This window comes from Ambystoma mexicanum, chromosome 5p (genome assembly GCF_040938575.1).
Source record: "Ambystoma mexicanum isolate Mex_15411 chromosome 5p, UKY_AmexF1_1, whole genome shotgun sequence".
Classification (NCBI taxonomy): Eukaryota; Metazoa; Chordata; class Amphibia; order Caudata; family Ambystomatidae; genus Ambystoma; species Ambystoma mexicanum.
Genome location: NC_090930.1, coordinates 881210999 through 881224563, shown reverse-complemented (window position 1 = coordinate 881224563; position 13565 = coordinate 881210999). Strand labels below are relative to the sequence as shown.

Genomic DNA, 13565 nt, shown 5'->3' with positions numbered 1-13565 from the left:
CTTAAGTTGTTTGAACAGCTTCATTCATATGGTTGCGACTGCGGTAGGAATCTACATGATTTTCTTGTAAAGACTTATCCCAACCTTCCACCTATCAGACTACTATTAGCTATCCAAAAGGCAGGGACGCTTTCTCACCTATCAGACTACTATTAGCTATCCAAAAGGCAGGGACGCTTTCTCACCTATCAGACTACTATTAGCTATCCAAAAGGCAGGGACGCTATCTCACCTATCAGACTACTATTAGCTATCCAAAAGGCAGGGACGGTTTCTCACCTATCGGACTACTATTAGCTATCCAAAAGGCAGGGACGCTTTCTCACCTTAATTGTAGCAATTGCCACAATGCCATAAAAGGTACTATAATGTACTATCCTTACTGAGGCAAGAAGATTTAAATGAATAATTTCACCACATGTGAGACTGCTAATGTGATTTAGAATATTAGATGTCCCTGTAGTATTTATTATGTTGGACAAACAACCCAAAAAGCTCAAATTAGATGGCCCAAGATTGAAATATGGTGTTGCCATTAGCAAGACTCTTTAATGAATTGGGACGTCAATTAAGTTGGATGAGACTTTTCGTACTCAAGGTCTTTGCTACACCAAAAAAAGGGGCAAATATAATTATGATACTATTATACAAAAATGTTATTGGATAGACATATTAAATTCTCTAACTCCCTATGGATGAATGATAAATTGTATCTTGAAAGTTTTTTAAAAATTATTTTTACTTGTGTCGTGATTAAGTGGCACAGTTTATTGAATGAATAGTCTCTTTTCATATTAGTTTTTCCTATGCTAATTTCATCAGGTGGGTCCATATTTCTTTATTTAAATAGGCCTTTCAGATATTGTTTAACTTTTGGTAAAATAGATATATGTTAAAGTTGTAGAATTTTTGGGAAGTCTAATTTCTATGCTGACTTTCATTAAGGTCCTATGAACCAAATGTCGATGTGAGCGACTATTTTGCTACCTTTTAAAGTAAGCAACAATAATTGTTAAGGTAATATTTATGACGCATCTGAAATTTTACTGTATTATTTGATAACATGATTCAGAATTATAAACATTAAGGAGTTTATCATAAAACAAAAGCCAAGTATAGACTTTTGTCTGGGTGTTCAGAAATACTAGCATTTCATTTATTGTAGATGCGACAGGCTCCTGATGATGGGTTTTCCCAAAACGCATTGAGCATATTGTTTACATCGAACTAAGCCATTATGATTTTTAGTAACATGACTGCAAATAAATTTGAATTTGTCACTCGTGACATCTTGGAGGTAAAGGTGTTGAGGAAAAGTGAGCAGACAGCAAGCAACAAACCTATCCCTCCTTGATTTCCTGCATTTGCAGAGGTGACAGCACATTAGAGTCTTGAGAACGTGAGTTGTGGGTGAGAACGTGGTTTAGAGTGTGGCGTGTTTGCGGTGAAGAGTACATAGTGGGTTAGATGAGTTGAAATCTTCCTGGAGCACGGTGCTTAAGCAGTGAAATGTCCGGTCAAAGGATTCATTGGTGCATTCCCCCAGAGGGGCGAGTACAACCTGCACTGTTTTGTGCTATTTGTTTTGGGGGATTGGGCATGGGATGGTCGATTGGGGATGGGGAAAAGTAAATAGAGATTTGGATGAGAGTTTGGGGAATCTATGGTGAAAGGGGGTACCTGGATGCGGATGGAAAGCAGGATACAGTCAGGGGTTTTACCATTAGTCCAAAAAGGCCATGTAAGAGTCTTGCTGAGTGTGCTGTTAGAGAACAGTGCTTTGAGTTAGACACAGTTTCTTGTTTGATGTTGATATTCCCTGGAAGGAGGGCAGTATTTTAGTTGGCAGGATTATGAAAATGTAGGCAATCTCTTCAAAGAAGGATGGGATGGTGTCACAGGGTGGAAAAGGGTGATACTTATATGGTAGACAGAAGAGTGGATGCTCTTAGTACAATATAGTTGGGTGATGTCCAAGTTGGGGCGCGTGTGGTGGTGGTGATGACTATGTTTGGGAGAGGTTGATGTCCTCTCCCTTCCCTAGGTAGCTGTTAATGTGTGTGAAGGTCATGAGTTTATTGTGGAGAGCAAACCAAATGGCGGAACCATTACATTGGAAGCTTGCTTCGGTTTATGCATTGAAAACTAGGGGGATGAAGGGGCTGTTGGTTATGATGTACCCCAAGCCACCCATATATAAGGAACACTAACTGCAAGTCTCAGCGGTAGAGATCATGCAAAGGCTGTACATTGCATAGGGGAGTGCTACTACCAAGCTGCCTATTGTCGTCTGTGTCCCCTCATCGTGAGTTAAAGAACATTTAATCTTATATTTGTTATTTCAGTTTCAGAAAAATAAGGTATTCCTGATTTACCTACATGTTGTTTTAATGGAAAACCTACACACATGTCAGCATGTCACCGCTTTTTTAATATCAGTTCTGAATATATTTTCATGAAACCCCCACAACCAGAATCTTAAAGTAATTGGAATGAATCTACATTTTCTTTAGAGGTCTGTTTAAAATTCGACATACATTTTACAGGGCACAGGCAGGCAGTGGAACCCTATAATCTCTCCACAATCTTCTTCGAAGTGCGTGGTCAGGAAGACAAACATTTTCATGCCTGTTTTTTTCAGTTAGAACGCTCTGACGTAATGAGTTTTTAAATGACACTGATTTCCCCCTTCCGAGATATGCTAAAGAATTGAAATAACTGGTGCAACCAAAGCCCATTTAAATTGGCCTCCTAAGCAACCTTTCTGCTCCCACAGTAGAAATGCTGCAGGTGCGGCCATGCAACAGCCAAACCGCCCCAGAGGAAATGCCTACTGAAAGACAACCTAGGTGTGCTGCTCATGAGTATGCAGTTGATTGCAGGCTGTGTTCTCTCGCTTACCTTGCCCTGCTGGTCCGTTTTGATCTCCCATCCCCTTGGCAGCTCCAGCCTGGTGTCAGCAAACATGTTGATGAAGTTCACCAGGTCCCTGTTATGCTGGTAACGTTCGAAGTTCCGGGCGTCCCTGCGTATCTTCAGAATCATGTGCTTGAGGCAGGTGCTGTTGGTAAACACGCGATAGGCACTCTGAATAGGAAACAGGAAGTCATGTTTCAAGGTCAGTGATGGAGCCGAATGAAAAGGCATAGATCTAGAATGTAACTGCATGGTTCCCACTGATCTGGATAGCAACAGGCAGGAAGTGGTCTACAGGCACCCAGGTTAGATATTTACTACTCTTACATATATGTATGTCGAAGGAGGCTCACATTTCGAGTTATTTTGCTCCATTACCATCGCAAAGTTCCCTTCGTTCAATATTACCATTCAAAAAATCATTTATTGTGAGATTTTACCTCAACAATGTTGACCAAAGCTTAGAAAATGGATGCAATCACAGGAATATGGATGCATATACATTATAAGCAACAAAGGTGATGGTCAGCTTGTGTATGCTGTACATGCTTTGCCTAATACACATATGTAGTTGTGCAGTGTTACACAATGGATTCAGTGTTCTGTAAAATGATAGACCTCCTTTTGACAGAGACAGGATGATCTCCAAAAGAGCGGTACGTGTTGTTATGATGCCTTTAATAGGACATGCTGATAGGTCAACACGTCCAGGAAATACATGGGCTCTCCACACAGCACGCAGACAGTGCACTAGTGGACCCCGTAACTGAAGCATTGGTGTCACATGTCTGTGTTAGTGTTGGGGGCTTAGATCCTTCTTGTTGGCCCGCCGTACTTCTAACAATTTCTTAAGTTCAGCCTTCACCCCTGGTCTGGGGACTCACCCTGCAGCATTTGTATTCACTCACCTGACTCCAGTCTACACTCAGTTTGTTTTTGCAGGTATGAAACCTACGCATTTAAGGTTATTGTACATTAATTATGAATATCAAAAATAAACTGCTTTTCGAAACTTTACTGTAAACAAATAGATATGTGGAGCTTCTTATACAAAATCTTTGGAGTGAGGATTGAATACAGGTTAGATGCAGGTACACAAAGCTGAACTCTATGAGATTGTCTCTAGGGCTTCTCAGTTTTTTCACCAAGTTTGGCTAACCTATCAGAAGACCCTAATAATTAATGTCATGCTTCATCATCCCTTATTTCTAGAAAGACCGGGAGGTTTTGCCATTTGTTATATTAAATGGGACCCCTCACCTCAGCCTCTTGCACCACAGGTTCCAAAGGCAATACAGACTCTCCATCTGCTCGAAGAAGAGTGCCTATATCCAAGCCTGCATCTCTGCGGCCACTAACATGACTGAAATTTCCAAGATCCACATTCCTCGGCCTCTCACTTCAACTCTAAAACCCAGGACACCTTGTCCTCTCTTTCTCCTGTACTCCTCACCTTTCTTCCTCATCCTCTCTCAGGTCCCCTTGTCCCCTCCCCTCCTACTCTCCTCTTCTTCTCCCATACCACCAGATGAGGTTTCTAGACAAATCCGCTCTATTAAAGTCTCTTCCAATCAGGTGCTTTCCTGCTCCTCCAGATTTACCAAGGACAACATTGTCTCCCTTGCTCCAGCCTTGGCCAATTTCTGCAATCACTCTTTTGCCACTGGATCCTTCCCCTCACTCCTCAAGCACTCCCTTGTGTAACCTCTCCTCAAAAAGCCTTCTGCCAACCCTTCCCGTCTGGCAAACTACCACCCTATCTCCATTACCCCCTTCCTGGGCAAACTCTTCGAGAAGCTGGCCATCTCCCATCTTATCCACCACACTGAATCTGCTGGTTGTCTCCACAACACCCATGAAGACCTGCTCTCTAAGCTACCCTGATAAATAGACTCTGTGATACCCCTGGCATCACTGACTTGGCTCTGGACTGGCTGACCTCCTTCCCCTTGGACCAACCTTCCCAGGCTCAACTGGTCCCTTGTCTCTCCACCATTTCACTCTCCACCTGTGGTGTCCTTCAGGGCTCAAACCTCTCACATTGGCTGTTCAGCATCTACCTAGCTCCCCTAGCCCACTTGATATCCACCTTCTCTCCTAACTTCCAATGTTATGTGTACACACAGCTTACCTTCAAGCTTCCCGCCTCCTCTCCCCCTCTCATTCCTGACTGCCTGTATGCTATTCAGGCATGATTCTCTGCTAACGATCTCTGCCTTAATGCCAGTAAGACAGAGATCCTTCTCATTGCGACCCCTGCTCCCTTTTCCTCCCTCACTCTGGTCGCCCTCCATGGACCCCCTCCCCTCACCCTCTTGCAAGAAAAAAAACCTTGGTGTCATCTTCAACTCGTCTCTCTCATTCTCTCCTCACATAACGGACCTTTCCAAGAAGGCCTACTTTCAGCTACATCTCCTCAGACGTATTCTCCCTTTCCTCACCTCCCCCCAGAAACTCAATGTCTCCAGAGCTCTGGTCCTCTCCAGGCTGGAATAATGCAACAGCCTCTTCCTCAATCTGCCTAAATCCTCCCTTCGTCCCCTTCAACTAATCCAGTAAAACGTATCCTTGCTGTCAAGCTCAGGGACTGCATCTCTCCAGCTCCAAAATCTCTCCACTGACTCCCGGTGGCTGTGAGGATAAAGTTCAAGAACCTCTGCATCATCCACAAGGCTCTCTGGGGCATGGGACCCATCTGAATCCAACTCTTTCTCCCTAAATATCTCCCTGCTAGAGCCCTTTGATCGTCTATCTCTAACTATCTGCAAATCTGCAAATCAGTTGCTTTGCAAAACAGAGAGTGAGGGGTAGATCTCTCTCCTCTGCAGGTGTCTCCCTCTGGAAACGCCTCTATGCCCCTCTCAGACATGAGCTGGATCTCCTTAAGTTAATGATGCTTCTCAAGACCTTTCTTTTCTTTTCTTTTCTTTTCTTTTCTTTTCTAATATTTTCTTTTCTTTTCTTCCTTCCCTCTCCCCCTCCCCTGCTAATGTCCCTGTCTGATTTTTGTCTGGCTACCTGGTTCCTTCAGAATATTCAGGGCACCAGCCTGCCACCCATTCCAGTCTATCCTTGCACTTGGTCCCCTGGAGTCCCTCCCTCCTCAACCTGCCCCTGCACTTGCCTGGCTGTGTCTGCACCCCGTAGCCCTTCCAGCCCCTTACCTCACACTTAGCTTGTGGACCTTCCTTTCCCTGAACTCTCTGCTCTCCTCTGACTCTGTCGACCTGGCCTCCTCTGGCCCTTCCGCCCTGCCGGGCACCCCCATCCCACTCCCCTGCTCTTCTCTTATTGCACTTGCAAGTTATGAAAGTGTTTTGTTTTTGTTTCATCCTCCCTTCCCCCACCCTCTTGTCTTATTGCGCCTCAAAACACATTGTGTTTAGGCACATTATAATCAATCAATCAATCAATCAATCAAATAGCCATGTCAATTCATTTTGACAGAGAAGCACATTGAACTTTGCCTAAACTCACATAGTTTGCATGCAGCACCGTGAAGAACTCGGGGTTGGTGATGAATTTTACAGCTGGAGACTGCAGGAGCAGGGTGATTTTCTGAGAGTTCGCAGGCGAAAGGGGCTCTTCACTTCTCGCTTCTGTCGCAACCACCCAAAAAGTGAAATAGAAAGGAAAGCAGTGGGCAAACATAATCAGACAATCTTTTCTACATTGTATGTTATTATTTCCAATTACTACTATTTGACAAACTTGCCAAAATTGGCATTTTCTGATGCTGTGAATTGTTAATTGAATTGCTTTTTTCCCTTCTCTTTATTTTCTTACATGGGTGGCCGTTAGGCAGAAAGCCCACATTTTGCCCGATGAGGTAGCCTCCTGTACCTTTTTCTGGATTTGTGGACATTGTGGACATTATTTCTTTCCCAGCCAGGTTTAATTCAAAACCATAGTATTGGAAGAGATATTTAAAGGCCGAAATGCAAAAATTCTATTTATTCTTGTTGTGTTCAGCCGACACGTGTTTCGACCACAAAGGTCGTCATCAAGGCTGTCCAGTACACAGTATTATACAATGTAATGAAAACAAATAAATATAAGGTAAAGCCAAAATAACGAAAAAAGTATGCAAAACATATTGTCATTATATGATTTTGAAATCAATTAAAGAAAAACAAAACAGTATAATGATTTAGTTTGACAACAAGTGTCAGTAACAGGTACAATTAGCATGTTAGATCATGCGGATTAGCGTTGAAAACAGTATGTCCAGTAATTTAAATAGTACAGAATTATTTTGAAAAACACGTGTCGTCTGAACACAACAAGAATAGAATTTTGGGAACACATGCTTGCATTACGGCATTTAAATATCTCTTCCAATACTATAGTTATCTTATTGAGAGGCAGTGCGCGAGTCTACATTACAATACCAAGGCCCTGTTTGGGTGGGCTTCGTGGAAGGGTAAACGCTGCATGCTAATATTCGAATTACGTGAAAGGTGGTCAATTTAGCGCACAGGTATCTTTGTCAAACCCATTACCCAAATAATTTCTGAATTCAAAATCAGCCTGAATGAATGTGTACCTCTCTTTATATGTGCTTTGGCTTAAGAGTCCTTATGACTCTGAAGGAAGGAGTATCCCAATGGGGCCCCATAATGTCACAGAGAAGGTACCTCTTCTCTGTTAGTCATGTGTATAGGCTGGTGTGAAATATGGTTCACTGGATGGAATCCATTTTACCAGGCTAGGTCCTTTTTGACCCCCTCCTCCATTCCTTAAACTGGAGGTTGTCTTTGTTTTACTTGAAGACCTGAAGGGTCACGTCACCATCTGTTGACCCTCTTTCTGTATGCAAGAGGAGCTGGCCATCTTTGGCCACTGGATGTGTGTATCCCAGGACTGTGGGTTGTAGTAAGCCTGAAACTAGTTCCACCAGCAGATGCCTGCCTGGAATACTGTGGATTAACGTCACTTGTGTTTGGGAGCCTTCTAGAATGAATGGGTGTGCTTGGAGGGATAGTCTGCTGTTGGCTGACAACTCTCGGTTCTTAACTGGTTATTGGTGTCTGATTGGGTGCTGTGTTCACTCGATACCTACCAAGGGGGAAAAAAGCAGACCTGCCCCCCCTGTTCACACTTGCCTTGTCTTTTGCTGTAAGTATATGCATTCCTGGAAGTTGTGCTGCTTGAGGAAGGAGAGAAGCTCTACATCAGAACCCTCTGTCGCTGTAATCACAGTGTGTCTCAAGAAACTTGTTAAGGGGTCCTACACCCTTGTGTCAGTATATGTTAACTACCAGCACAGAGAAAGAACGGAAATCAATTTGCAGCATTAGTACAGAAGCCAGATCCCCTGTCTAAATTTCCAAACTGCTATTCCATTTTAGTTGTCATCCAGACTTAAAGGAATAGTGTGCTCTAAAATATTATTGGCTAAAAAGATGGCCCATAATCTAAAAAATATTTTTAAACAAAGTCCCTACGTAAAGTATTGAGCAAATGAAGCTCAAACTCAAAAATGTGAAGCGCTAGGAGGCATCCATTTTGTGAAATGGATGCCTCCTGTGCTTGCCCTTGAGGCACTAATGAAGCAAAAGCCAGCCAGCTGTAATAAACAAAAGCTACACTGGGTGGCTTTTGCTTCATTGGTGCCGGAGACCAGAGGCTGCAGGCAGGAAAGCTGCATCTGGGTAAGTTTTCCAGGCTGGAGGAGCCCGGAAAACTTAGAAAGAAAACCGCAGGGCTCCAGGCTGAAGCTACCGCAAACATAAATACAACATTGTTGTATTTAAAAACGCTGCAGTTTTATTTTTAGGTTTCTTGCGCTCCTCCGATCCGGGGGAGTCTGAGAAACTTAGAAAGAAAAACCGCAGCATTTTTAAATAAAGCTGCGTTGTATTTCTGCCTGCAGCGGCTTTCACTTTGAGTCTCCTGGGCTCCCTCGGGGGAGCCCAGGAGGGGGAGCCCAGGAGACTCAAAGTGAAAGCCGCTGCAGGCAGAACACAACACCAGTGTGTTTTGAAATGCTGCAGTGTTTCTCACTATGGCGGCTTTCGCGTGGAGTCTACTGGGCTCCCCAACCCTGAGGGAGTCTAGGAGACTCCAAGCGAAAGCTGCCACAGTGAGAAATACAACATTGTTGTATTTGTAAATGCTGCGGTATTAGTCGGGTTGGGGGAGCCCAGGAGACTCCACGCAAAAGCCGCTGCAGTCAGAAATACAACGTTCATTTATTTATGATTTCCGTGGTTTTCCAACCACAGCAATCACAAATGCAACAACATTGTATTTGTAATTGCCGCTCCTTTTCTTTTTGCCTTAATTTTATGTTTCCTGTGCTTCCCTGGGCTTGGGGAGCACCTAAAAGGTAAAATGAAAGTGAAGGCAGCCTTCTCAGCTCTGCTCTGGCTGCAGTAAGCAAAAGCGCCCAGTAGGGGGCTTTTGCTGCTGTTTTAGTGCCGCCAGGGCAGAGCTGAGGAGGCTGCCTGAAATGGCAAAATGGATGCTCCCATGTAAACGCTTTGAGCCTTGTTTGCTCAAAGGTTTACATAGGAACTTTCATTAAAAATATGTTTAAAGTATGTTTTAGACTATTGCCCATCTTTTAAGCCAATAATATTTTAGAGCGCACTATTTCTTTAACTACTGTCAAAAGCCCACGATTGGGCCTGCTCTGGTGTTCTTTTTCAACCTGCTGATGGTCAATCTTAAAGCCATCTAAAGCAGGGTGTTATAGGAGCCAGGTCTCTTGTAACATCATTATGGCAAAACCTTTTAGGTCCCCCACCAATTGATGGTTGGTTAACAATTCTCTATGTCCTCGAGTATTCCAACAGGTGACTCTAAGAAGTCGCTCCTGGCTAAAGCTTACGTGGGTGAGGGTTCAAGTTTCTAGATGATAAGTTCAGCGCACCGGCAAACCATGACGAGTCCCTACACCCAAAACTGGATTCTGGTTTGTACAATACCCTCCTGTGATTATTACTACCCAAATCCTCAGAATTCAGAGAGATCTTTAAGTCCCGACAGACTAGATTCAACTCCAAACCATTTGTGTTTTTTTCACTTGGTCTTTCCGTGGGCCTAAAAGGTTGATATCAAAGCACATAGTACGTAATTGGCCTCATTCAGTATTACTTCAAATATAATTCTAGAAACTATGTCCAGAACAACTAAGTCCATCCTCAATTCATCAATAAATTCGAGTAGAGCTATGTCCTTTGAAACTATTGCCCAAAGTGATGTGATCTCGAAAAAAAGAGAGAAAACATTAGCTCTATTGCACGCTAAGTGCCTCCCTTCACTGAGGACACACTCCAATGAAAGACTGTGAAAACGATAGTCAGACGGCTTGCGCGGGACATCCCTCTTTGCTCTGTCCCCCCTCATTCTTCCGTTTTGCCTAGCTCCTCGAGGGTCTACCGAATTACTCAGGCTGCAACCGTTGGCCCCTTTAGGGTTGATTTAGTTCCCCCGAAGTTGGGCTTTATGGACACCAGAACTCTGGCATTCCTGACCCTGTGAGCCAGTTCCATGTAACACACTGTAAACCTCTGCGTTCCTCTTGTGCCTCGTTGATAGTATAAAAGGTAGATCCATGGTCTTTCTAATTGGAACTGCCCAGTTTATTGTCCCCACATTGAAAACTATTTCATTCCTATGGATTTGATCGGCTAGATCATTAGTACCTGGATCAATTTGGACCATATAAAAGTTGTCCTCAATACTAGTTGTAGATGTAGTAGAAACATCCTCGGCGGGAATTAATTCCAACTTCTCACCAGTTTGTGATTCAGAGCCCACAGTAATTGGCTCCTTCTGTGATTTATTGATTTTCCTACAATTTCCTCCCCCATTGAAAATGGAAAGAGGATTTATATTTCTCAAAATGTCCTTGATGATTTGTTGTTATTCTTCTTTGGGGCCTTTAGATTCTTGGTTTCTTCTTCTGCTGCTTTATACCCCTTTGTTGAAGTTAGCATTTTCTACTCCAGATGAAACAACTATAATCTCTTCTGTGACTGGAGCCATGACTGTTGCAACTGCTTTTATGGAGGTAGAGTTTTTAGGTTCATACACGTTATTGGCCAACACATGTATTGCATTCAACATGTTTTGGGATGCTGTGGAGGAGGGACCAATGTCAATAATTGTGTTCCCAATAGGGTCACCAGAAAACTGAGGGATGCAGAGAGAGGGCTCTTTTACTTGAATCAATGGAGGAGGGTATTCACCTTCCTCCTGGTTAAGTCGGGGATCGAGCACAGCCCGCCTCCCCCACACTGTTTCACCCCTGGAGGTTTGAAGATCCATCTAATATCGCTCAACTTCTCTAGGTTGTCAAGCTTTTTGTTTATACCTTCAAGGTGAATTGAATTGATTTTTAATGTGTCATTTATAGTTTCATAGAGAGACAACATTGATGTTATTACCACATTTAATGCAAGTATTGCTGAATGATTGGTGTCCACATTTTGTGACTGGTGCAATAACGAAGTAAAGCCCAATTTAGGAGATGTGCTAGGAGAATCAGAGTACACGCTTTTGCTATCATCCAAGGAAGTATCCTTCAATAACAGCGAGGTGTCCAAGTATGAATTCCCCGCCACAGATCCATATATCAGACAGTTTCCACAGTCCGGGATGTCTGTCGATTAACAGCAGTCATTGACATGTTACTGGCAGCACCTTCAACCATTACGGCAGTTACGTCAGATGAGCACAAGGGACGAGCTCTGGTGAGTCCGGGATGGGGAGAGCATGGACTATTTCCAAGAGTTCTTTGCCATAATCAAGTTTCCCGTTCACCTTCCGACTCTGCATGTCGTACTTCCAAAAGGAAATAGTCAATAGTCGGAGCAACTCGCCACGTCCTTGAAGTGTTCGATTTCACCTGGCCAGCAATGCGCTCTCACTCATGGGGTCACCACCATCACAGACCAAACCGCCAAGCTGCGCAACACTTGCCACAGTACATACGCTCTCGATCTGTGTGTGCTTCGCTCTGTTTTGAATATTTAAATACCTGCAAGGGTCATGATTTTGTTGCCAAGCCGAGGCTCACAGGCAAAACCAAGCTAGTGTGGAGTGCCCAGGCAAAGGCAATCCCACACTTTTTTCACCAAACTGCAGCAACGTGTTTCCCAATCACAGAGGCTAGCGTAACTGCTACAACACTTACCACACTTGTTCCGCTCTCGACCCACATGTGCTTCATGCATGCTGTTTTCAATATTTAAATGCCTGCAAGTGTCGTGCTTTGGTAGCCGAGCTGAGGCTCCCAGGCATAACCAAGCGATTGCGGCGTGCCCAGGCAAAGGCAGTCCACACTTGTTTCACCAAACTGCTGCAACGTGCTTCCCAATAACGGAGGCTAGCGTAACTGCTACAATACTTGCCACACTTGATCTGCTCTGGGTCCGCCACATTTGTGCTATCACACGATATCAAGGACATAAGGCATTTAAATTGATACATGTCAAGACTTTTGTAACACTAAATAACATTTTAATAAAAATTGAGAAAATGTCCACTTGAAACACAACATTACTTCAACTACAGTTTTTTTTATTCTTGAGATTTGATGCAGAAATCCTTTAGTCCTCAGACTTCAGTGATAGTACCGTCCTCATACCTGTGTTCGTCTGAGACAAGTCTGTATCGGAATCACCCAGACTTCCTTCCGGCCTCTCCCCACTTTGGCTGGCAGCCTCGTCGTCTGATCTGTCTGTCGCGATTGTCCGCTGAATGTTTTGATATCTTGTAAGTATTTAGAAAGAAAAGAACATAGTTACCTACACCCACTTATTTAGCTAATGTCTTCTTTTGTGCAAACGTAACAGAAAAGACCTGGGCGGCCAAACCAGGTTTGGCAAACAAACGGTAGGTAATGGTCTGCAAGAAATCAGGGTGATTATTAGCTTTTAGTGAGCGACCAATTTCATTCTAGTAACCCTCTTGCTTCCACTGTGCAACTGAGAAACTCAATTAAAATAATTGCATTGAAATAGTAAGCAGCCATAAAGTGTGAAACACCTGATGACTCCAGACCTTTGGACAATATCAATTATAAGTTCAAGAATTAAATATTTTGCGTTCACACAACAGACTAATGTACTTGTGGAGTGTGACTGTTTGACTGCTTATCACAAAGTCAGGTTTCAAGGAGTGGTTGAGTTCCACATACGGCCAATATGCACATTCGTAATGATGTATACTTTCTTGCTAGGCTCATATTGCCTCAATGAATGACTGCTTATTCTCTCGGACATCTTGCCATACCAGTTCTTTCAGCAATGCTGTAGTCAATGCTTTATATTGGACAAATCATGGAAAGATTTACAGACTTTTTCAAGATGTAGGTATTATTCAGCAGGTAAACAAAACCTGTGTTTTTATTACATTTTTTTAAGTTCTTCCATGTTGTCTTATAGACATGCATGCTGTTGTAGCCCAGATGATGCGAGGGGACTTTGTGTCCATCAGCGTTGTGGCGTATGATTTAGTCAAATTGTAAAATGCAAATCTGGCATGTGTTTCTGGCGACACATCCATAATGGGTAACGGGGTGATGCCCTGGCATCAATTATGGAGGAGCCAGGAGGGTAAGCCCTGTGAAGCCTGAACGCTCCATCAGCTACAGCAAGCAGCTGAAGGACATCTTGTACGACTCCCACAACGACAAA

At 43.4% G+C, this 13565-nt stretch overlaps 1 protein-coding gene across 5 annotated transcripts in view; it reads right to left on the bottom strand.

The window, feature by feature from the left end:
• Nucleotides 1–13565, bottom strand: part of HECW1 (HECT, C2 and WW domain containing E3 ubiquitin protein ligase 1) — a 1624660-nt gene that overhangs the window by 359095 nt on the left and 1252000 nt on the right. For all 5 annotated transcript variants that reach the window (XR_011274209.1, XM_069613305.1, XM_069613307.1 and 2 more), the window contains 3 exons: nt 12515–12639; nt 6394–6515; nt 2902–3087 (listed from right to left, as the gene is read on the bottom strand). Coding sequence is in view for 4 of the 5 variants with exons in the window: in XM_069613305.1 (XP_069469406.1) it covers nt 2902–3087; nt 6394–6515; nt 12515–12639 (433 nt within the window). In the remaining variant the exon portion in view is untranslated. The remainder of the gene's footprint in view (nt 1–2901; nt 3088–6393; nt 6516–12514; nt 12640–13565) is intronic.